Source organism: Rhinatrema bivittatum, chromosome 19 (assembly GCF_901001135.1).
Source record: "Rhinatrema bivittatum chromosome 19, aRhiBiv1.1, whole genome shotgun sequence".
In the NCBI taxonomy this organism is placed as follows: domain Eukaryota; kingdom Metazoa; phylum Chordata; class Amphibia; order Gymnophiona; family Rhinatrematidae; genus Rhinatrema; species Rhinatrema bivittatum.
This window is the reverse complement of record NC_042633.1, coordinates 21,681,265-21,707,111: the sequence shown is the minus strand read 5'-3', so window position 1 is coordinate 21,707,111 and position 25,847 is coordinate 21,681,265. Positions and strand designations below refer to the sequence as shown.

At 51.1% G+C, this 25,847-nt stretch overlaps 1 protein-coding gene across 1 annotated transcript in view; it reads right to left on the bottom strand.

Annotated features, from left to right (window-relative positions):
- Positions 1 to 16,776, bottom strand: part of LMTK3 (lemur tyrosine kinase 3) — a 34,262-nt gene extending 17,486 nt beyond the window's left edge. Inside the window, exons 1-6 of the mRNA XM_029584444.1 lie at positions 16,686 to 16,776; positions 14,880 to 15,013; positions 12,176 to 12,326; positions 11,366 to 11,442; positions 10,840 to 10,958; positions 1,616 to 1,703 (exon numbers count right to left, since the gene is read on the bottom strand). Of these exons, the coding sequence (XP_029440304.1) occupies positions 1,616 to 1,703; positions 10,840 to 10,958; positions 11,366 to 11,442; positions 12,176 to 12,326; positions 14,880 to 15,013; positions 16,686 to 16,776 (660 nt within the window). The remainder of the gene's footprint in view (positions 1 to 1,615; positions 1,704 to 10,839; positions 10,959 to 11,365; positions 11,443 to 12,175; positions 12,327 to 14,879; positions 15,014 to 16,685) is intronic.
- Positions 16,777 to 25,847: the final 9,071 nt, after the last annotated feature.

Here is a 25,847-nt window from a genome sequence, read left to right as displayed (position 1 = left end):
TAGGTTGTAGGGTATATGTTTTGGTTTCTGGATTTTGTTGTCAATATTGTCACTCTACAGTGGAGTTATTTCAATTGGGTTTATTCCAGTTAAAAACATCACTGGAAGCTTACAGGTGGGGCAATAGTTATATACTTGGACTACTTGACACTTCATCTCCGTTTGACACACTAGGCCGCAACAGTCTCTTATTTCACCTACGAAAGTGTGGTGTGTCTGGTGTTGTTCTTGTCCTGGTTTCACTCTCATTTAGCTGAGCATACATATCTGGTAAGGATTCGGCAACGGCACTCTCAATGGTCATCGATGCTCACTGGTTTTCCCCAAGGTTTGGCACATTCTGCGCTACTATTCAATAGTTATCCCTTCCCAATCCATAAAGTATTGGCAAATCTTTGTGATGGCTATCGAATTTACACCAACGAATGGCAAATTCTAATTTGGAAATATTCAAGGCTAATGTATTGTGTTGGAGCCACTGTTTATGGTTGACATGCGTATTTGAGTGTCTGACCAATTCATTACTATGCGACCCAAAAAAATTGAAGTTCTTCACCGTCATAATCGGTTTCCATCTTCTTTGACCATTGAGGGTGTGACATTTCCAATCCTTCCCCATGTAAAAAGTCTTGGGATATGCATAGATGCTCCTCTATCATTCACTCATCAGATAAAATTTGTAACCAAGGCCAGATTCTTTAAACTACATGTTCTCCATGGCTAAAAGCCCCTGTTGGAATCATGCAACTTTAGGACAGTCGTGCAGGCTTCTACTTTTCCAGTACTGGACTACTGCAATGCTCTTTACGTTGGCATTCCAGGAAATAAACTGAGAGCCATGCAAATCCTGCAGAACACAGCCGCACGCCTGATTTCAGGTAAAAGTAGAAGATAACCCCGGTCATCATGGATTTACGTTGGCTGACCGTGTTGGATGGGATCATTTTTAAAATCTCAATGATGGGCCACCAACTGGGAAAACTAGACTTGCTTCCCTGGGCGAATGCCCTTTTGAGAGTTTACAATCCAACTCAGTCTCTCAGATCATCTCAGAGAGGACTTTTGGATTGTCCTTCTGTAAAAGCAGGCACGATTAGCAGAAATCAGAGAGTCCGCATTCTCTGCAGCAGCCCCTAATATCTGGAACTCCCTTCCAGAGGAGTTGCGTTTAACTAACAGAAGAACCAAAGGCATTCAAATCACTGTTTGTCTTTTATTTGAAGATTGTGATCTGTATTTCCTTGACTTGTTCGTTTTAAATTGCGTATGCAACTTGTAAATTACTTAGGTTTTGGTAAGCAATTAATAAATAAATAAATAAATAAATAAATAAAGACAGAGCTATGATCCTGGAGACCCCAGTTTTCTATCACACTCCACTACCCCTTCCTCCACCCCATATCCATTACTCACTCCATGACCTTGGGCAAGTCACTTAACCTTCTCGTACGAGCTCCCCGGGGAGCATGGGCAGGGTGGAGGAAGGTGGAGGGAGGCAGAGGGGACAGGGATGCTGCAACCCAGTCACTTACAGTATCCTACGTACCCCTCCCCACACAACTGGCCTGCCATGCTCCAGGCCGTCAGCTGCCACATACCCCTTCACGGCACCTACCAGCTGGCAGAATTCCATGATAAGCAGGAAAGGGATGGTCTCGGTGCAAAGCCCCAGGCACTGAAGGATGTTCGGATGTTGGAGGCTTCTTGAGAGAAGACAAGGCAGAAGGGAAGGCAACGGTTAGTAACAGTGTGCTGGGAAAGGAAAATGGGTTCTTACCTGCTAATTTTCGTTCCTGTAGTACCACGGATCAGTCCAGACTGCTGGGATTATTCATCCCCGCCAGCAGATGGAGACAGAGAAAGTTTTACTGACACTGCCATATAACCCAGTGAGCCACCTGCAGTCCCTCAGTATTGACCTGCACCCAAGCATAAAGACTGTATACCAAAACTTAAGGCTACTTGATAATAAATTTCTAACTCCCCTCCCCGCCCCCCAAGAACCAGAGGATGACCTCTTTAAAAGCGTAATGTACAAAAACCAAAAGTATGATCCCAACAAAGTCTGTATTCCAGACTTCTTCTTCACGGATCGGGCGGGTTCTGGACTGATCCGTGGTACTACAGGAATGAAAATTCACAGGTAAGAACCCATTTTCCTTTCCCTGTACGTACCCGGATCGGTCCAGACTCCTGGGATGCACCTAAGCTCCCTAACGAGGGTGGGACCTGGAGAGTCCCGCTCGCAAATCACTCACCCTAAAGGTCCTGGACGCTGGATCCCCGACATCCAAACAATAGTGCCTTGCGAAAGTGTGCAGAGACTTCCACGTCGCTGCCCTGCAAATCTCTTGTGGAGAAACCTGCTGAGCCTCCGCCCACGAGGCTGCCTGAGAACAGGTCGATAGGGCTCTCAAACCATCAGGAACCGGTCAACCCTTAGCGATCTATGACAAACCAATGGCCTCCTTAAGCCAACGCGCAACAGTGGCCTTAGATGCTTGACAACCTCTTTTCAAACCGCTCCACAAAACAAATAGGTGATCCGACCTTCTAGTCAGTAGTCACCTTCGGATACCTCAACAAGGATCTCCACACGTCCAAGAGCCTAAGCTCCCTTACATGGGGTAGAGATGAGTCCATCTCAGGAAAGGCTGGGAGCTCCACTGTCTGATTCACATGAAACACTGAGACCACCTTAGGCAGAAAAGAAGGTCCCGTACACGACACCCCCGAGTCTGAAATCTGCAGGAAAGGATCCCAGCAAGACAAAGCCCGTAACTCTGAAATTCTTCTAGCTGAACATATGGCCACAAGGAAAACGACCTTAACGGTTAAATCTTTAAAAGTTGCTCTCCTTAGCGGTTCGAAGGGAGCCTCACACAAACCTCTGAGGACAAGATTAAGGTTCCAGGATGGACAAACTCTCCTTACCGGAGGATGTGAATTCTTTGCATCCCCCCCCAGAGAAACCAAGTAACATCAGGATGAGTGGACAGAGGAAACCCCTCTGCTTTACCTCAGAGACAACCTAGAGCAGCCACCTGGACCCTGCGAGAGTTAAAGGCAAACCTTTGACCAAACCCTCCTGAAGAAAGGATAATATATGAGACATTGTAGCTTTGAGAGCTTGTACCTCGTTAGTGATACACCAAATCTAAAAAATCTTCCAGACCCGCACATACAAAAGAGATGTAGACTTTCTTCTAGCCTGTAACAGCCTGGGATACCCCCTACGTCTCAAGCGCCACCTCTCAAAAGCCAGGCCACTAGACAAAAGTGTGCTGCCTGATCTGAAGAAGATCCACTAGATGGCTGAAGCGTAGCAGTCTGTCCACATCCAAGTTGATAAGATCCATGAACCAAGGCCGACGGGACCACTCCGGCACCACCAAAATTACATCAACCGGATGTTTCTTTATCCATTGCAACACCTTGCCTACTAGAGGCCAAGAAGGAAAAACGTAAAGGAGAACCTCCCGAGGCCAGAGGACACCCTCGGCTGTGTGCTCTCTCTGCCGACTGAAAAACCGAAACGCCTTGGCATTTTGACGAGTCACCATTAGATCCACCTGAGGACAACCCCACGTCTCGTGAATGAGCTGCATCACCATCTCCGACAGCTCCCACTCTCCCGGGTCTAACACTCTAAAACTCAGAATATCTGCTTGCACATTGTTGACCCCTGCGATGTGTGATGCTGCTATCCTCTTTAAGTGTTGCTCTGCCCAAAGCATCAACTTCTGAGCCTCCTTGGCTACTGCTCGATTCTTGGTTCCTCCCTGCCGGTTGATGTTGGCCATCTTCGTCGCATTGTCCAACAGGACCCTCACTGACCGACCTCTCACCAACAGCAGAAAAGCAAGTAAAGCGAAACGCACTGCTCTGGTCTCTAACCGATTGATAGACCAAGAAGCCTCTTTCTTGGACCACCAGCCCTGTGTTGACTGTCGCTGACAAACTGCCCCCCAACCAGACTGTCTGGCATCGGTAGTAAGAATCACCCAATACGGAACCTCCAGCTCCACACCATGGTCCAGGTTTGAACGAAGGAACCACCAAGACAGACTGTCCCTGCTGACTCCCTCGAGTGGCAGGGGAAGATGAAACTCCTCCAACAGCGGATTCCAACAGGAGAGAAGAGCCTCCTGCAGAGGCCGCATATGCGCAAACGCTCATGGCACCAACTCCAAGGTTGAAGCCATAGAGCCCAGGACCTGTAAATAATCCCAGACCATGGGCACCGCCAGTCTCAACAACTGATGAACCTGCCCCTGCAGCTTCTGCACTCTCTCCTCTGTGAGAAACACTCTGCCATCCTGAATATCGAAGCGAGCCCCCAGATACTCTAGGGACTGTGAGGGAACCAAGTGGCTCTTTGCCAGGTTCACCACCCAGTCGAGAGACTCGTGCCACCAGAGCACTTTCTGAACTGACTGAAGACAGAGGGCCTCCGACTTCGCCCTGATGATCCAGGCGACTAGATCAGTGGTTCTCAACCTTTTTTCTGTTGGGACACACCTGATAGATGGTTCTCAAATGCACGACACACTGAACCCATGATCGTCACTGGGCTAGATGTAAAAGTACAGTTTGCATCCACGGGAACCTCCCTGACCCACAATAATGGATGTAAAGCAGAATTACGACATTCCCCATACAACTCACCCTACAAAAAAGATATTCTGGTTCTGGTGTCATCTCAGTAACAGCAACTCAAACTCCTTCTACTTCCAGGCTCAATAGCCCTACTTATGAAAAGACAGCAGTTTACCACCAATGCATGTCCTCTTGAGAAAGCACAACAAATAAGACTGATACAAATGCTTACATGCTAGTAAAATATCTCGGTAACAGACACAGAACCGACCTAACATACTCCCAGGATCTGTAGTAATGCACATAAACTAATCCGCACACAGTTACACCTGTATTATGGAATACACTCAAACAGGAGCAACCCTATCTATGAAAAGGCAACACTACAAATATTAAATCAGGCCCTAAACACCAATACACCTCCTATTAGGAAAACAGAACTAGCAAGCAGCTATAGATCCCCACACAGAAATAATTGTAAAACTATACTAATAAGCAGAATAAATGTTACAAAACAGCTATGAACAGAATAACATCCAACAATTAAAAACTCATACAAACTATTAAAAATTCTTCAAACACCAATAAAATATTTTAAAAAAGCAGACACATCACATAATAGTAAATAATTAAAATGGCAGTCAATCAAGAAAAATAAACTTAAAAAGCCACCTTTACTTACCCCCTCCAGCAGCTCTCCTACTCCTCTTCCATGCAGGCCGTGGCACACACCAGAAGCAGCAGTAGTGGCTAAGCTCTATACTCTTGGTCCTCTTCCTTAGGGCCCATGTCTCTCACACACACACCATACCAGTCATGCCCCCATGACCAGTTTCTGTCTCTCATACACCAATCATCTCCCAAACAGTCTTTGACACACACACCAGTCACCTTCCTGAACAGTTTCTCTCATGCCATACACACACACAGGCTTCCCACTCCCGTGTTCTACTTACATATATGGGCTTCTCACTCTCATAATCACTTTCTCTGTCTCTCACACACACACACACACACACACACTCACTCACCAGTCTCTCACTCCCATGTTTGTTCTCTCCACGTGCACAGGCTTCTCATTCCCATAATCACTTTCTTTCTCTCACACACACACCAGTCACCTGATCTCTCTCATGCATACACACACATCAGTCACCTCCCTGACCAATGTCTCACACTCTCACAAACACATCAGTCATCTCCCTGAGTAGTCACTTTCACTGTCTCTCACATATACACACACATCAGCTCTCTGACCAGTTTCTCTCACTTACCCACAGGCTCTCAATCAAATACATTCTCTCACTTACAAACAGGTTGGTTGGCTGCTTCTCTCTCTTTCTCTCATTCACTTCCTCCCCCCCCCCCCGAGCACAAATGGTAGCTGCAGCAGCCTCCTCCTCCAGCCCCCGCAGGCCAAGAAAGTAGAATCCCATCGGCCGCGGGAGGCTCATGCTGCTGTCTCCTTTCCCGATTACCGGCTGCTTCAATTGCTGGCAGCAGCAGCGGCAGCAGCAGCGGCAGCAGCCGATGCTGCTGCCGCTGCTATTTTTCCACGCGGCACGGCTCTTTCTCCTTCCCGCGCACTGCATATCACTTCCTGTTCCGGGTCACTGGGGGGGGGGGGAGGGCAGGCACGGGAAGAGGAAAAGGCCAGCCGCGGGTGCCACAGCTTCTAGCACTGCTGCCGTTCCCGCTGGGCTTGAACGTGCTGATAGCCCGGCGGCAACGGCAGCAGGGAAGGAAGAGCAGCGGGAGAGACCGGGAGCACGCGACACACCAGCCGGTGCTTGGCGACACACCGGTTGAGAAGCGCTGGTCTAGATAGGGGTGCACCAGAACTCCTTCCCAATGTAAGTCTGCCACCACCACCACCATAACCTTGATGAAAGTGCGTGGTGCCGTTGCCAGACCAAACGGGAGAGCCTGAAACTGAAAATGCTGACCCAGAACCATGAACCGCAGAAACCGTTGATGTTCTGGGCGGATGGCTATGTGTAGATACGCGTCTGTCAAAACTAGAGAAGCCAGGAACTCGTCATTGTGCACTGCCGCTATGACTGATCTCAGGGTCTCCATTTGGAAATGCGGAACTTTCAGAGCTGCATTCACTCTTTTTAAGTCCAGTATTGGGTGAAAGGTGCCTTCCCCTTCTTTGGATGATGAAGTAAATGGAATACCTTCCTGTGCCTCGTTCTTTGTGGGGAATTGGAACTACAGCCCCTAGTCTCTGCAACTGGTCCAGCGTTTCCCGAATCGCTAGCTGCTTGTCGAGTGGACCGAAGGATAAATTAGAAATAAATCTTGAATGGGATGAGCAAATTCTAAAGCGTTGCCGTCTCTTACTACACTGAGAACCCACTGGTTCATGGTAATTTAGGTCCACTCCCCGTAAAATTGCGCCAAGCGACCTTCTATGACCGGAACAATGGAGTGGACCAACCTCGCCTCATTGCGAGGACTTAGCCCCAGCTACGCTTTCCCCTAAGGTGTCCCGGAAAGATTTTCCGCTCCCCCCCCCCCCCTCCCTCAAAAGGAATGACCCCAGGATTGGCCCCTGAGAGAGAATTGCTTCTGTGGACCTAAAGCTCCTCTCGCCGGACGAGACCTCCTATTATCCCCGAAAACAGGAGTGAGCCTGAAAAAATCTCTTGCCCTTAGGCTTATCCTCTGGCAACCCGTGCACCTTGTTTTCTCCCAGATGCTTCATTAGCTGTTCTGGGTCCTCACCAAACAAGAGCTTCCCTTTTAAAGGGAGAGACCCCCAACTGAGACTTGGACGACACATCCGCCGACCAGTTACGCAACCATAACAATCTCCTGGCTGATATCACAGACATCATGATCCTAGAAGATGTTCTGACCAGATCATAAAGAGCACCGTATGCCACTACTGCCTCCAATCGCTCAGCCTTCTGAGCCTCCTTGCCTGACTGTGGCTGAGTGTCCTGTAGCTGCTGCACCCAGCGCAGACTAGCCCGCTGCATAAAACTAGTACAAATGGCCGCTTGTAAACTCAGGGCCAATACCTCAAAAATCCTTTTGAGAGGAACCTCCAATTTCCGACCTTGAAAGTCCTTCAAAGCAGCGGACCCCTCAACCGGAATAGTCATCTTCTTAGTGACTGCCGTCAATGAAGCATCGACCTTAGGAAGCCATAGGAGCTCCAAAGTCTGCTCGGGCAGATGATAAAGCTTCTCCATAGCCCTCCCCACTCTCAAGCCGGCGTCGGGAGTACCCCACTCTCGATCCACCAACTTTTTCATGGACTTGTGGTACAGGAAGGCTTTTGCAGGACCCCTCAGCCCATCAAGGACCAGATCAGCCCCTTCCAAATCAGAGTCTTCCTGAGGAACCTTGAGACTGAGCTCCTGCAGTACCTGAGGAATCAAGGGCCACAGTTCCTCCGATGAAAGAGACGGACCACCCTGGGGTCCGTCTCCTTCGGAAACTGGAATCTCTTCTGGATCCCCCACCTGATCCATGCCACCCGTATCCGTATTAACTGCCTGATTAACCGTTGGTGGCACCCCCGTCCCATCTGGAGCAGCATCTGAGTCCTCAGACTCATCAACCGCATCTCCTGAACCTGAAGAAAGGCCTAACACACGCCGGACGTGAAAAGGCCGCTTTCTCTTTGCCTGCCCCAGCTTGAGACCCATAACTAGACCCTCTGAAGGCCGGACCTGGGCCCCCAAATGTGGCTCTGCAGCAAACTGCTTTAGCTGAATAGGCCTCATGCAACAAAAGAACAAAATCCATGGGAAAAGGCCTTGAGGAGCCAGATACTGGCTGAGAGGACTCTAGAACCGGGAGAATAGGAAAATCCTCCCCTTCTGGGCCACCCCGGGAGCCCGAACACACCAGGGACAGCCTCGGAGGGGAATCTCCCTTCCCCCTCGCTGGCGCGGCAAAAGCTGCCCGAGTATTCAACATGGCTGCCGTTCCTGCACCGATGGAGAGAGAAGCTCCAATTCGACGCATACCCCGACGCGATAGAGGAACAGGAGCCTGTTCTGCTTTGCCACAGCGGCAGGGGCCATCCACCGATCCCTCGCCACCCGCCCAAACCCAACCCAATGCGATTAAGCCGCGACCGAGTCGAGCTGCAAGCGCGGCACACCGAACCACGCACCGTCACGCACGTGGAAGGAAGCTTTCCCCCAACAGCCGCCCACCTCGCACGCTCTGCCGCTGAGAAGCCAAAACCCCCCTGCCATCCCGACAGGAAGACAGGAAAATCGTTTTTGATTTTTTTTTTTCTAAATAACTTCCCCCCCTCCCAAAAAAAAATGACAATGCAATACTTCCGTGGGGAGGTTGGAACACTGAGCTGCAAGAGGGAAGGGCCGCCAAACAGCTTCGCAGAGCCTCAAGCCGCCTCAGCAGTCTCGTGAAGGGGAGGGATCTGGACCACCAGATTTAACCCCCCCCCCCCCCACGGAAGAAAGGACTGAGCCTACTGAAGGGTCACCAACCCCCAGCTCGTCCACCTCAACCAAAGGGGATGGTCCCACCAAGACCTAACAACCCCCTCTCTTCTTAATCTAAATGATTTTTCTCTGACTGGACTTTCATCTGCTGGAGACAGAGAAATACTAAGGAACTGCAGGTGGCACTCAGGGTTATGGAGCAGTGTCAGTAAGACTCTCTCTGTCTCCATCTGCTGGCAGGGAGGCAAAACGCAGGAGTCTGGACTGATCTGGGTACGTACAGGGAAGGGACAGGGAGGGGGGGTGTCTACAGGAAAATCAAACTGCCTCTCATCCCAAGAGAGATTCAGTGTGTAGTGTGTAAAGGAGACCTGCCTTTTCCACAGGGCTGGGATCAAGATGTGAGTTGTGGAAAGGAGACCTGCCTTTTATTCAGCATGTCAATTCTAGCAGGTATCCTTTCCACACTGAGCAAATTGAGGGAAAGCAGGTCTCCAGTTTACAGGGGATCCCAGCTGGTGAGGGAGCAGGCAAGTCTCCATTACAGGCCGCAGACACTGACCCGGCCTGGGTAACCTGCAGCTTCCCTCAGCCTTTGGACACCCAGAGCATGCTGGAAGCAGCCCAAAGTCAGGGCCACCGTGACTCCCCCTCCCCCCCTTCCGTGTCCTTGACCTTCCCTGAAATTGGCACAGTACCAGCCATAGGAACAGTAGACAACGGTTGCAATAGGGCCTTGAACGCTTACAAATACTGAAGTGGGAATTTAGCTGGTCAAATCTGGGGTTTAAATGCCACCCACACCCGGGGTTAACTGATTAGCTGGCTCCAAGAGGCAGGGGAGAAGGGGCTGGTCTTGAGGTGCTGTGCCTGCTTTTTTTTTTCTCTTTCTAAGTTTGGTGCATTGTGGGTGGGGAGGGCAGGTGTTAGCCTGCCCTTACTTCAAAGTGTTTTGTGGGGGGGTACCATCTGGACGTCCTAATCTAACAGTAGCAGCAGTGGCTCCTTGGGCCCCCTTTTTCCCCAGCACACGGACTGGCAAGTCACGCCCATCGCCATGCAGGGCAAAACGTGTTGGTGTAACGCTCCTGCCCACGTGATGGGGAAAAGGAAGGGGGGGGGGGGCCCCGAGGAGTCGCCGCTTTCACTGTTAAGACTACTACGCTTGGCTTGTCAGCCAGTAGGGAGGAGAGAGATGTGCCGGCCAACCACACTGCCGCTACTGCTTGACCTGCCCCCCCCCCCCCCCCTGGTCTCCTGTAGCCCGGGCCGGATCCCACGGCTTTTCCCGTGGCAGGGGACAGGGGGCCCCTGCAGAAAGTTGGGTCTGGCCGTGGCCCACACACCATCCCGAGGCCCTTGATCGAATTCATATCCGTTTGAAGGTGCAGTCTCCAGAAATGTACCCAGTTCTCCAAATAAGGTTTCCTAAGAGACTTGTACAGAGCAAGCCAAACACATCTCCTCCATGTTTTCGCCTTAAATCTTAGCCGTCAGACTCCAGAACATTCCTCAAGCTTCACTAGAATGCTCCTCATGCTTTCCACCCCTTCCAGGGCATCTAACCCTGCGGCAGATGTTTATACCATCCAGGAAAATGAAAAGCCTTTCCCAATAGCCCGGTTTATAAGCTTCATAGCAGGTGTCAGAGGGACCCGCCCCTTATAAGACCATTTGTCATGGACCCCCCCGTGCCCACTAATAATGACTTCTGAGGAAGCGTGGCACATGGTAAAAAAAAAAAAAAAAGAATGTTCTTCCTTTGCCATGGCTGGGCAGAGGCTTTATTTGTGGCGGGTGCGGGTACCTATAAGGCTGGGCTTCAGACAGAAACTTCCGTTGCTCCAGGGGACTGGCACTGACCCGCAGCTCCTTCACCACCACCTGGGCTGGGGTGAAGTCAGAGAAGATCTCACCCAGGATCACCTGCAACAGAAAGAAACAAGGGCGAGAAGGCATCGAGCTGAGCAGTGGTGGAGGGGGGGGGAGAGCGCTCGAGGTCAACCAGCAAGTCGCAGAGAGACGAGAAGAGCACGGGTTGACCCTTCCTGGTAGCTGTAGGGTGGGGGGGGGGGTGTGTCTAGTTTAACTGGGAAAGCTAGGAAGAGCAACAGGAAAGCGGGAAGAAGCGGGAGGGAGATGGAAAGAGAGCGAGGGTGGGCGAGGGAGAGGGAGCTAAGAAAGGAAGGCAGGCACCTAAAAGATATGAGCCATCAGCCAGACAGCGTCGGCAACAGAGAGGGGGAGAATATGGAAAAGAACAAGACAGAAGCCAGACGGGTGCCGAGAGGGAGCAGGAAGACACCAAAGAGAGAGGAAGAGGCCTCACGCACCTTCCCAAACCAGCCAGTGCCTATTTCCTGCAGGTAGCTCAGATCCTGTCGGCTGAAACCCGGCTGCTTTACCAGATCTGAAACAGACAGGGCAGACACACACAACACCCGCGTCAGCGAGCTGGGCCAGAACCATGGAGCACACTGCTGGGGGTCCAGCAGCAGAGCGGGAGTGTTGGACCCCACCACCCTGCAGGTGGGGGGGAGCAGAGTACCCCGAGGAGCGATGGCACCCAGGCAACCCGGACAGGGACGAGGGGGACGTCATGCTTGGGGGTTGACGGTTCCCATGACCTGGGGGGGGGGGGGGGGGGGGGGGGGGGAAGACCCAGCCCCGGCCTGTCCAGGCGACTTCAGATATGTACCGTTCGCCCCAGCCAGCCTGTCTACTACTGTGCTGTCATGGGTCACCTAGGCTCTTCTCCCTCCCCACAGCTCTCGTTTGTCTGCATCTTCGAACTCTGCCACTATTTTCACTCCTATGAGCTTCACTGGATGTCTGGATCCGGGTGTCCACCCTTCTCTCAACAATTAAATATGGAGCCGGTGAAGTCCTGGAATGCAAGCTCGGCTCCTGCTGCCAGGGACTCGCTCCTACCTTTTCTTTTAACTTTTGGGCATATTACTGAATCGGAGTTGGATGTAAGTGGCTTTTTATCTCCCTTTGCCTCACTTCTAATCCCCGGGTCGGCCCACGGGACAGCCATAGTGGCGGTGGTTAGCCAGGAGTAATCTCAGGGAATCTGCAAGATGAGCGGGCACCCAGCAAGGGGGGGGGGGGGGGGGAAAGCGAGGGAATTTTGCCTGTACCTGTCTTTGGGAGCTGCGGGTTGGCGACAGGGAGCGATACCTCGGACAGAGGAAGAATGTAGACATCCGGGACAGACTGGGAAGAGGAAGATTCCTCAGCGGGAGGGGTATACTCCCCCGAGTAATCATCCCCGTCTGGGTTTTCAAACTCCTGGAAATGAGAGATACAGAAAGCTGCATAAGGGTGTGTGGGCAGGCAAATCAAGTTTGCAAGACCCTGCCGGTTTTCTGCCTCTTTGCGAAGGGTCCCACTGGAGGACCAACGGAAAGGTCTTTTGGGCAGCCAGGAGCCACTGGGAGCTGGATGCTGGTGTCACAATTATTTTCCCCTCTCCACGGGACATTTGATGGAATTGTCTCGCCCACTGACTTCTTCCGTCCTCTCCAAGGGACATTTAATGGGACTGTCATACAACCTTGCCATACTGGGTCAGACCAAGGGTCCATAAAGCCCGGCGTCCTGTTTCTAACAGTGGCCAATCCAGCTAGTACCTTTTAAGTACCCAAATATTAAATATTAAAATAGATCCCATGCTACTGATGCAAGTAATAGCAGTGGCTATTCCCTATGTCAACTTGATTAATGGCAGTTTATGGACTTCTTCTCCAGGAACTTATCCAAACCTTTTTTAAACCCAGCTATACTACCTGCCTTAACCACATCCTCTGCCAACGAATTCCAGAGCTTAATTGTGCATTGGGAATGAAAAATAATTTTCTTTGATTTGTTTTAAATGAGCTACTTGCTAACTTCATGGTGTGCCCCCCCCCCCCCCCCAGTCCTTCTATTATCTGAAAGAGTAAATAACCGAGTCACATCTACTCGTTCAAGACCTTTCATGATCTTAAAGACCTCTATCATATCCCCCTCAGCCGTCTCTTCTCCAAGCTAAACAGCCTTAACCTCTTCAGTCTTTCCTCATAGGGGAGCTGTTCTATCCCCTTTATCATTTTGGTTGCCCTTCTCTGTACCTTCTCCATCGCAATTATATCTTTTTTGAGATGCGGCGACCAGCATTGTACACAGTATTCAAGGTGCGGTCTCACCATGGAGCGATACAGAGGCATTATGACATTTTCCGTCTTATTAATCTTTCCCTTCCTAATAATTCCTAACATTCTGTTTGCTTTTTTGACTGCTGCAGCACACTGAGCTGACGATTTTAAAGTATTATCCACTATGACACCCAGATCTTTTTCCTGGGTGGTAGCTCCTAATATGGAACCTAACATCGTGTAACTACAGCAAGGGTTATTTTTCCCTATATGCATCACCTTGCACTTGTCCACATTAAATTTCATCTGCCATTTGGATGCCCAATTTTCCAGTCTCACAAGGTCCTCCTGCAATTTATCACAAGCCGCTTGTGATTTAACTACGCTGCATAATTTTGTGTCATTGGCAAATTTGATCACCTCACTCACTGTACCTCTTTCCAGATCATTTATAAATATATTAAAAAGAACCAATCCAAGTACAGATCCCTGAGGCACTCCACTGTTTACCCTTTTCCCACTGAGAAAATTGACCATTTAATCCTACTCTCTGTTTCCTGTCTTTTAACCAGTTTGCAATCTATCTAAGGACATGGCCCCCATCCTATGACATTTTACTTTCTTAGAAGCCTCTCATGAGGAACTTTGTCAAACGCCTTCTGAAAATTCAAATACACCAACCACATCTACCAGTTCACCTTTGTCCACATGTTAATTCACCCCTTCAAAAAAATGTAGGAGATTTGTGAGGCAAGACTTCCCTTGGGTAAATCCATGCCGTGTCCCATGAAATCATGTCTTTCTATATGCTCTATGATCACCCTTGAAAACCATCTCTGGAACTGGTATCTCCCCAACATCCTCTTCAGTGAACACCGAAGCAAAGAATTTATTCAGTCTTATCTTACCTAACTAAGTGCCCCTTTAACCCCTCGATCATCTAACGGTCCAACTGACTCCGTCACAGGCTTTCTGCTTCGGATATATTTAAAAATGTTTTTACTGTGAGTTTTTGCCTCTACGGCCAACTTCTTTTCAAATTCTCTCTTTGCCTGTCTTATCGCCTGTCTTGCCAACGCTTGTGCATTATCCTATTTTCTTCTGTTGGATCCTTCTTCCAATTTCTGAATGAAGATCTTTTGGCTAAAATAGTTTCTTTCACCTCCCCTTTTAACCATGCCAGTAATCATTTGGCCTTCCTTCCACCTTTCTTAATGTGTGGAATACATCTGGTCTGTGCTTCTAAGATGGTATTTCTAAACACCGATATTACCCGCTCTTTCCACAGGCACCACTGCCAAGTCCCAGAGATGCCCATGGAAGGAGATACCCCCCATCCTGATTGGCTGATTGAACATGGTGGAAGCAGAGACTACAAATCTTACAATGCACTGGGGGGACATAAGTGCAAAAAGCAGAACTGGCTGAAAATCTCCCTCCTTCAAGTGGATCCCTTGGCAATACTGAAGCCTTGAGGCTCTGTCCTCATGGTCCCCCTGTTGGCTTTATCTATTCTCTAATATGGGATGCTCAATGGCTTGCCTACAGTATTGTCAGCTCATCCAGCTCCAACCCAAAGAGTTTGATCCAGTCCTGGTCTGACACCCTCCACTCCCCAGCTGCCTGCATGGAGAGGTAGGTCCTCCGCTCTTTTCCTATGGAAATCAAAACTATATTTCCCTACCCCCACCCCGCCAGAATCACTCACCTTGAACCCAACATCTCCTCGCTTGCAGCACAGGCAGGTGAGGAGGAGGAAGACGAAGGCCAGGAGTCCCGAGCAGGAAATCAGAACCACAGCGTAGGGGGGTGCCAGAGGGAGTCGCCCCTGGGAGGTGCCATCTGGCAGGGATAGAAGGGTTGGAAAGACATCATTGGGTGTCTGCACCTTCACCAGACAGACGCAGCGCTCCCTCCCCGCCACTCCCGCACCTCCGAGGAGCTGGTCAGCCTTCATACACATGAACGCACCTATGCATCTGTCTGTATGCGTTTCAGTGTGGACCTTTGCCCCACTCGGATTAGAAGGAACCAGATTTAAGACAGGCTTTGTTGGGTTTTGTTTTTTAAACACAGGAAAGTATTCGCTATGTATGGGGTTAACCACCTGGCCAGTCCTGGTTTTGGCCCAAGCGCCTGCTGGGTCGTGAAGCTCTCCATCCCCCTCCACCCCACAGAAAGGCAATGCAAGTAGAGGTCTCTCTATGCAATGGGGAGAGGGGGCATAAAGCCAGGCCTGCATCAGCCTTGTCTTAAACGAAACTGGAGGCAGCTGGTCATCTGCTAGCCCCCGAAAGATGCCACAGAAGGAGCCAGTCCCGGCCCTTCCTTCCAAGATATAACGTGAGGTGGAGCAAGAACCGGCAGGTGAACGGCAGGACATGGGCGGAGGAAGACATTTCTGGTCCCCTCGTTCATGGCTCCTCGCTTCCTCGGGACAGACAGCCACCTCTCTGGGCCCACCTGCCCATTACCAGGAGTGTCGTGCCTACATGGTGGCACTCGGGCAGCCACACGGGTCCATATGGCCTGGCCCCCCCGTCCGCCTCCATGCGCAGGGAATTGTGCCACCTGATTTGCCTGGGCACGTGCTGGAGGTGGGCGCGCACAGTGCCCGCCCCTGGATGGCGTGTTGGCGTCAGGTTTCCAGGTAAGCAGCGACGGGCCCTGAACCTCCAGAGGCAAAACAATTCCACGATCCCCCCCACCGAATTCTCACTGGTTCCTCCCGAAAGGGGCGGTACAGCCAGGGTGGGAAGCTAGAAAGGACGGCTCTCCCCCTCTGGGACTGAAATCGTGGTGTTGAACCACGTTGGGGGTGGGGGGGGTGTGGAAGAATGCACCCTGGGGTGGCCACTTCACCCCAGCTCAGCCTAACTGGCTGACCCCATTAGTATGCAGGGAGCTGTAGTTCAGGTTTTCCCCTTCGATCTCCCCTGCATGCAAGGGACTGGGATCGGCCTCTTTGGTGGACCTGGGGGTGAAAGGGCAAAACTAGGCAGTGCTCCCCCCCCCCCCCCGCCACACACCTCTTACTGAAAGCGCTGGCTCCCAAGAAGCGACCCCCCCCCCCCCTTCCTCGCCCCGCTCGCAAGCGCACGGGTAGCAAGGGGATGCGGCTAAGGGCGACCCGAGAAAAGTCCTGAGAAAAAAAACTTTTCTTACTGGGCAGCCGGTGGATCCCTTCCAGGCATCCACCCCGAGTCAAGGAAGGTATGGTGGGGAAGGGGAAGGGGAGATGCAGAGAGGCCTACAAGGAGGCAGAGAAAGAGAGGGAGAGAGAGAGAGGTTAGGAAGGGGAGCGTGAGAGAGGCAGGGGATATACAAAAATAGGGGGGGGGGGGGGGAAGAGAGAGAAAAGGATGGATGGCTAGAAAAAGGCGAAGGAAAGGAACATGTGACAGAGAAACAGGAGCAGCGGGCAGCACCTGCTGTACTGCACGTTGGGTATTTAATCCCTTTGCCATCTGGGACATGCAAACGGTGGACAGGTGAGGAGGGGGGTGGGACTCACCGCTCTCCGCAGGTGCGGCCAGGGCCTTCTCGGGGCTGAAGTACGACATGTGAGCCAGCAGCAGGGAGAGGAGGGACCCCGGTCTCAGCATTTTAGGGAAGCCAGCCTTCAGGTTCAGGGAGGGATCAGACCCTACTGGAACGCAGGTGGTGGTGGTGGCGGCGGTGGTGACAGCAGCGGTAGCGATTTAAGGGTTGGAAGTTAATTTAAGAAAACAATAAACATAAAAAAAAAAAAAAAAAGCAAAGGACAGACAGACAGAGAGGAGGCACAGTCATAAAGCCAGGCCGAGCCAAGGTTCGCAATCAAATATCAGCCATGGGAAATCGGGACAGTGAAGGATAGAAGGGGGGGGGGGGGAGGAGGGGGGGGGGGGGGTTAGGGCTGCCGAGGGCTCTCTCGCTTACCAGGTTCCCCATGGATCCCACGGAGACGCGCAGGCCAGGGACAAGGCTCTTCTCATGCCTGGAGGAATGAATCCTGAAGCAAGAATAAAAAAAAAAAAATGTATGTAGATATATCTATCTAATATCTAATATATGTCGGCAAATGCTCAGTCTCCTCGGCTTCCTTATTCCGGTCACACGCACAAAAAGAGAACGGTGCTACATTTTTCTGCCCATGGGATTTTTTTTTTTTTTCCCCTTTATGGTTTCCAGAGGGACCCCCCCCGGGGGATGCACAATTTTAAGACTTAAGTTGCCCCCCCCACCCTCCCCCCACCCCTCAAAAATGGTAAAAAAATAAAATAACAAAAAATGCACAAAAATGACCCAAGAAAAAAAAAAAGGTAAATTAAAAGGATGCCAGGAAATTGAGTTGTTTTTTTTTTATTTTCCTGTGTGTGTGTGTGTGTGTGTGTGTGTGTGTGTGTGTTTTGCAGGGCCCCGACAAGTGATGGAGAGAAGCACATCCCTCCCCCCCCCCCCCCTTCCACCGGTCGCCCCGCCTGCCTGCGACTGTGAAGATGACGACTGGCTGCCGGGCCTATCCATCAAGGGGAAGGAGAGGTAGAGAGGGGGGAGAGGGATCGGGAAAGGTGGCGGCGGCAGAGGCAGCAGCGGATGGGGAGGAGTGGAGGAGGAGGACAGGGGGCGGGGCGGGGGATGTTTCCATGGAGACCTTCTCCGTGGTAGCAACCTCAGCACCAGCAGCATCGGGAGATGGGGATGGGGGGGGGGGGGGGGGGGGGGGCGGGAAGGGAAGATCTGTTCTGGACTGTGGAGCAGCCCCTGAACAGAAAGGGCAGCTTGGATTCCTGTTGGTGAGGGGCAAATGACGTTAAAAGTCCTCCACCCCGCACTAACAACCTTTCCCCTAGACATTCTTGTGTCTTGTTTACTCTACTTTTTTTTTTTTTTTTAATACTGCTAATAATAAAAATGACCATCAAAGATATCCCTCTGCCCACCACATGAAATTTTTCCGATACAAAAAACGTGTTCCACCCTGCCAGTGAAGCTATTTAATTGGTAGTAAACTCCCTGTTCATTGGGGTGGTAGCTTATTCGCCTGCTCGGTATGCAGGCATTGCACTGACACGTGTAAAGCATCAATACAGCACAGACAACTGAAGAGCAGGTCCTCTTCAGAGCTCCATGCAGACATCACAGTGATACGAGGGATGCACGAATACAGCATGGACATCTGAAGAGCAGATCTTCATCAGACCCCCATGCAGGGGTCACACTGATACACATAAAGCATGAATACAGCACGGACAGCTGAAGAGCAGATCTCCAGAGCCCCATGCAGGTGTCACACCGATACACATAAAGCATGAATACAGCATGGGCAGCTGAAGAGCAGATCTCCATCAGAGCCCCATGCAGGTGTCACACTGATACACATAAAGCATGAATACAGCACAGACAGCTGAAGAGCAGATCTCCATCAGAGCCCCATGCACACATCACACCGATACATGTAAAGCATGCAGACATCACATTGATATGCATACTGCATGAATACAGCACAGACAGCTGAAGAGCAGATCTTCATCAGAGCCCCGTGCAGGGGTCACACTGATACACATAAAGCATGAATACAGCACAGACAGCTGAAGAGCAGACCTTTATCAGAACCCCCTGTAGGTGTCACACTGATACATGTAAAGTGTGAATACAGCATGGACAGCTGAACAGCGAATCTTCGGAGCCCCAGATGAGTATCTCACTTACACACGTAAAGTGTTAATATAGCACAGGCAGCTGAAGAGCAGGATAAAAGAACTTAATAGCCATCTACCAAAACGTGTACAAATATGAGAAAAGGTTTATTATGACCAAAAGAAAGGAGACCTAACAAGAATGTAACCTGGCTAGTACTGCAGCTGTAAGAACATTTTGAATCGGGCTGGAAGATTCTCTGACAGCATCTTACCTGCATAAGAGCACTTCTCCTTTATCTTCTTTTGAGAGTAGTGTGTGTGGCAAAGCTGGAAGCTCACCTGATGTCAGCGGGCTGGAGGACACCTATCACAGAGGAAAAGAGTGTCACTAGGGCAGCCAAATCATGGTGGCTGAGGTAGAAGAGGAATGGCTGGGGAAGCTCATCCATGAGAGACAAGCCGGGCTTTCCCACAAGAGAGGCTGCTCTTCAGCTGGGACTCACTGTTGAGTTTCTGAGAATAAATGAGGAAAGGCTGAAGAGGTTAGGGCTGTTCAGCTTGGAGAAGAGACAGCTGAGGGGGGATATAATAGAGGTCTTTAAGATCATGAGAGGTCTTGAACGAGTAGATGTGACTCGGTTATTTACACTTTCGGATAATAGAAGGACTAGGGGGCATTCCATGAAGTTAGCAAGTAGCACATATAAGCCTAATCGGAGAAAATTCTTTTTCACTCAACGCACAATAAAGCACTGGAATTTGTTGCCAGAGGATGTGGTTCGTGCAGTTAGTGTAGCTGGGTTCAAAAAAGGTTTGGATAAGTTCTTGGAAGAGAAGTCCATTAACGGCTATTAATCAATTATACTTAGGGAATAGCCACTGCTATTAATTGCATCAGTAGCATGGGATCTTCTTAGTGTTTGGGTAATTGCCAGGTTCTTGTGGCCTGGTGGTTTGGCCTCTGTTGGAAACAGGATGCTGGGCTTGATGGATCCTTGGTCTGACCCAGCTTGGCAATTTCTTATGCTCTTTATGCTCTTACATAATGAAAACACATTCTGAGCTTTGAACTCTACTGCCACCACACAGTAGCCAAGCACACAAAAACAGGGCTGGGGATTTCGATGGGGCAGCATCTATCAACAACCATAAGCTTTCTATTGGATCCACTGACTTTTAGAAAAGTGGGAATGGGGAAGGAGTTCTTAAAAGTGCCCTGATTAGCCTCGCTGGTTACTGTTCTCTTTTTTTATGTCACTCACTGGATTTCTCTGCAGGAGACCAGATCACTCAAAATAAAGATATATTATCGCTCAGTCCTGCCGAAGTTTAAGCACAGTGCACCTCATTCCGGGCTTTGCATTCCATCGTCACTCTGTAGGAGCTGAGCATTTACAATAAGGCACGCATGTAATAAAATACATTTTAAAAGAGAAGTGGGTGTCTTTTCATTTAGCCTAGACTTCTACCAGGTTGCACGATTTTGGAAAACTGGAGGAGGAAGCAGAACATTTAAAGAAAACATTTGGGAGAAGAGGAAAACGGAAGAGAGAAAAGGCAGCAGACGTAGAATTAGAAGCAGAAAGAGGGAGCAAAATCTACTGACCTTCCTGGCCACGCTATCCTCCTCTGTCGCCATCTGGGTGGCGTGGGTCAAGGTGTACCCTCCATGGGAACGAGAAGCTGGGCCACCAGCTGGCAAGAGACGACTTGGCAATGGCCATCGAGCTGATATTCAATGGCTGGATTTTCCTCTTCTGCCACGTTGTCTTCATAGTGGCAGAGGTAGCCAGGCCCAGGCACAAGGTGAACGCAAGGGGCAGGAACCTTTCCCTTGGCATGAAGAACCGAGGAGGAATGAAGACCAGCGACTTAGGCATGCAGCTGGGGTGGAGAGGGCCAGCAGATGCACAGCTTTGGCACCAGCAGAGGAATAAAATGGACGCTGTCACGCTTGGCCATGAGCACTCATCTTTTAAAAGTGATATATATGATTATGAAAGAGCAGTACCAAAAGGATCATCTTATATCATATTGAAGCATGATTGGTTGCACATAATTGCCCTTACCATAGAGAGATCAGACTGTGTGTGGTGACTGGTTGCGAAGATAATTTATTCTATACAGCTCTGCTTGGAAAACTTTATCTATTTTTCTGACTTCGATTACACTTTGACAAGCCTCAGGTACCTACCCAGGGGCCCGATATTCAGCCATATCCAGCTAAGTTACAAGGGATATGCAGCGGCCCAGCTTTTCCGCTGAATATCTGCGCACAAATCGCTACTTAGCTGAATATGTTATATCCGGCTAAGCTAGACCTGTCACTTGGAAAAAGCTTGTGCGTCAGGACAGAGGAAGAGTGAGGACAGGACATGGCATGACATGGAACTCAGACAAAGACTTGGAAGACTCTGGAGATTTGGCACGTGAGACGGAGACTCTGGAGACTTGGAACTTGGGATGGAGGGCTCAGGTACAGGAAGAGTTCAGCTTCCCGGGGCACTGCACCTCACCGCGCCCTACACAGCCCCCTGTGGGCTGATCACAGACCACGCTGTCCCACTGCGCGCCCTGCACAACCTGCCACGGGTTGGTCATGGACCACGTGGGGAGCGGGACAGGCTCAGGACTGAGACTCAGAGGAGGACAGGAGTCGGGACATCACTTTGGAACGAGGAACATGGCTTGGAATGAGGAGCAAGGAGATCCGCTGGCTGGACAAACTCCATGAGCCCGGAAGTTGGAACATGACTAGGACCTGGAGGCCTGACTTGGAACTTAGAACTCTAAAAACACGGATGGATTTCAAGGACTTGGAAACAGGCCCTGTGTCAGGAAGAACCCTACATAGCACCCCGTAGACTGGTCACAGACCATGTCACTGGCACGCCTGGAGGAAGGACGAAGGAGAATCCAGAAGGGTAGCCTTAAACAAAGACCGGAACATCAGGAACTTGACTGAAGATTCAGACGAGGCGGAGATTCAGAAAACTAGACGAGAAACCGATAAGAGCCCATGAACTTGGAACAAGCAACATGAAGGCGCTCCGACGAAGGACAAGGAAACCAGGAACATGGAACAGGAACAAGAGGATCCGGAACATCCAACCATCATGACAGAAACATGACCACGGAAGACCTTGAAGGAAGACACACCATGGACGACCATGTACACTCCTTGCAAAGGCCCTGAGGAACTGACGGAGAGCCCTTTTATAGGGCTGAAGGAAAGACAAGGTAGTGACATCATCAGTAAGAGCCGCGGGCTTTTCCAGCCATGGGCCCTTTAAATCCGGAAGAGAGGCATGAGCGTGCCTATGTAGGAGCCAATGTAGGGGCAGGAGTGGCAGCGTCCTGTTATGGTTTTGAGGTGTTAGGAATGGATTCTTGGGTGCTGCGGTGATGGCCACGCCCATGGGGAGGAGCCCCGAGAGACACGGCAACACAGAGAAGTTGAATTTATTATACAGCTGATGGTACTGCCCGGGGAGCGGGCAGCTGTGGAGGTAACCCAGGAAAGCAGTCCAGGGATCCTCAACAGAGGAGACCAGTCTCACACTCAGGTAGGTAGTAGGCAGTGCAGCGAAGCAGGAACAGGTCCCGGATGTAGAGTGGAGCACTGAAGCTGAAGACAGACAGAGAGGGTAGTACTCACTGAAGCTGAAGCTGTGATAAGAGTTCCAGTCAGGCAGAAGTTGATCGGTGGCAGGCACCAGATTAGGGAGAGCAGGCCCTCGAGGAGCGAGTACCCGGTGTCCCGGGATAGGTACATGAAATAAAAAAGAAGGGCCCCCGAGGAGCGGGTACCCAGGTTAGAGAAAATACCCCAAAGGGCAGAGAGAGCCTCCAGTGGCAACTGGAAGCGGCAGAGCAGCTTAGACCGGAGGCAATCCAATCCTTGCTAACTCGAATTGTCAGCAAAAGCAGGGCAGGCTAAATATCCGGCTGGGGTGACGTCACTCGGAGGGGACGCCCCCGAGGTTCCCGCCATGACGTGGATATAGACGTGGGTGGCGTGTGCACGCACACCCTACGAGGCCCTCAGGAAATCATGGTGAACACCGTCGCCGTTGCCGATCCGGGGACACCGGAGAGAGCGGCATGAAGACGCGGCAGCAGCCATCTTCCCAAGGCTTCAGGAGAGAGAAGGAAGAAAGGTGAAGCACAGAGGTGGAAGGCGTCTGAGACCAACGGACGCAACACGTCCCTGCCATGAAGATGGTCTTGATGGCAGTGTCGGGCCTGCCGCAATGAAGGAGACTATAGGAGTGGCAGGGGTGAAGGCAGCCAGCAGCAGGAGCGGCACCCAGCCGCAGAGAGAGCGGAGCCGGCATCCTGCTGGCAGGCAGCGGAGGTGGCGGCTCCCTAGCCACGAAGATGGTGAGAGGCCTGCAGTGCCATTGGGCCCGCCCCGAAGACAGCAGCAGCGACAGTAGCGCAAAGAAAGCCTGGGGCCGGTGTCGGGGAACAGCGCGGCGTCGAGCCGGTGAGGTGAGATGCTGCTCGCGGATGGCCCCGTGAGCGACATCGCAACACTTCTGCTCCGTGTTCTCACCTGCGACTGTAAAAGCATGCGGCCTTGGAGTATCGTCTTGACGCTATCAAGTGCAAGTTCCCCACCTGGCCCGAACGAGAAGCATTGCTTCCTCTGACAGCTCCCATTCTCTGGGGTCCAACATTTGCCTGCTGAGAAAATCCTCTTGCACATTGTCCACCCTGACTATGTTGAGAAATTGCCAGAACTGCCAGGTGCTGCTCCACCCAGTGAACCAACAACTGAGCCTCCTGATTAACCATCTGACTTTTGATCTCTCTCTGTCGGTTGATGCAAGCCACTGTGCAAGCATTGTCCAGTAAACTCGCTGTGCCCGACCTTGTAACTGTGGCAGAAAGGAAATCAAGTTTAAGTGCACCGCTCTCATCTCTAACTGACTGATAGACCATGATGCCTCCTCCTTAGACTATTGACCCTATGCGGTCTAGCCCTGACACACCGCTCCTCAATTGGAGAGGCCGGCATTGGCTTTCCCTATCACCCAATTCCGGATTTCCAACTCCATCCCCCCCGTTCCAGATCGACCTGACCAAGCCCCCCTGAGGGGAAGAGGAATTTTCAACTCCTCCGATAATGGGATCCAATGGAAGGGGAGAGCTCTTTGAAAGGACCCACATATGCAAAAACACCTAGGGGAACTAGATCTAGCGTTGATTCCATAGACCCCAGGACTTGCAAATAATCCCAAACTCTGGGCACCTTGACTTGCAACAGGCAGCAAACCTGACTCTGCAGCTTCACCATCCTATCCTTCGTGGGAAACACCTTGCCAATCCAGGTGTCAAATCAAGCCCCTACACACTCCAAGGAGCGGGATGGCACTAAATGGCTCTTTGCTAGGTTCACCACCCAGCCCAGAGCCCACAACCTCTCTAGGAACCGCTGTACCACCAGCTGACAGAGGCCTGCCGACTTTGCCTGAATGAACCAGTCATCCAGATATGGGAGTACCAGCACGCCTACCTTCCGAAAGGCTGCTGCCACCATCACTTTGGTGAATGTACACAGTGCTGTCACCAAACCGAAAGGAAGGGCGCAAATGTGAAAATGGTCTCCCAGAATCATAAACCTCAGAACTTCTGACGCTCCTGCCTGACTGGGATAAGTAGGTACGCCTCGGTGAGGTCTAGTGACGCCAGGAACTCTCCCTTGTGAACTGCTGCTATGACCAAAACGCAGTGTCACCATACGAAACTATGACACCTTGAGGGCCGCATTGACCTTCTTGAAATCCAAAATCGGACTGAACGTCCCTTCCTTGTTTGGAACCACAAAATAAAAATGCCGACCTTGTCCCCGTTCTTTTCGAGGAACCAGCACCATCACTCTTAGCTGTTTCAAACTGTCCACTGTGTCACGAACCGCTGTTTGGTGCGAGTAGCACAAGGGGAGATGAAGGCTTCCCACTCCGGGCGTATACATTCTAACACATAGCAGTCATTTTATCACTGCCATGACCCACTGATCCGTTGTGATTTCAGTCCACTCCTCTTAAAAGTGGACCAACCTCCCCCCCCCCCCCCCAAGAATAGAGTGGACCGGTCTGGTTTCATTGTGAAGACTTAGCTTCCCCGGGTCCTTGACCGAGCTATCTCAGGTCGGCTTTCACCCACCTCAAAAGGACCGGGCCCTGCCTGAGCCTTGCCTCTGTACTGCCAAAGTGCCTTTGCTCTGCCAATATCATCTGTGGAATTCTAAAATGCAAATGGGTGGGAAGGGATTACTTTCCCCCCCCCCCCCCTTTGGCTTGTCCTCTGGAAATATATGTCCCTTGGACTCTTCCAGATGCTTCATCAGCTGCACTAAATCCTTCCCTAACATGCCTTTCATCAAGAGGGCCCCTAGCTGAGACATCTCCAGACCAGTTTGTTAACCAGAACTGCCGCCTAGCTGAAACTGCTGATACCGTAACTCTGGAGGACGTCCTGATCAAGTCAAACGTGGCATCTGCCACAGAGACCACCGCTGCCTTCAAGCGCTCCGCCTGCTTTGTGGAGGACAACGACAACGTCTCCTTTGCCTGCCACTGCTGAATCCGGCGCAAACAAGTTCTCTGCATAAAACGGCTGCATACTGCGGCCCGGATACCCAAAGCAGAAATCTCAAAAATCCTCCTGAGGTGAACTTCCCAATGTCCAGTCCCGCACGTCTTTCAGCAGTGGACCCCCGTCACGGGAATGGTGGCTTTCATGGTCACCGCAGAGACCGAAGCGTCTACCTTCGTAAGCATGAAAAGCTCGAGTGTCTCCTCCAGGAACGGGTACAAATTCGCCACAGTCTCAGGGGTGTCCCACTCCCTGATGACCAGCTGCTTTACCAGTTTGAGGAAGGGAAAAGCCTTAGCTGGACCTTTCAAGTCAACCATGAGGGCGGACGCACATTCCTGGTCTGACTCCGTCCTGAGGGGACTCCGTACCCAGAGACCCATCCAATGGAACATCATCGTCTTCAGAGTCCTGAGCTTCCTCCATGGGGCCACCTTACTGCCCAGGCC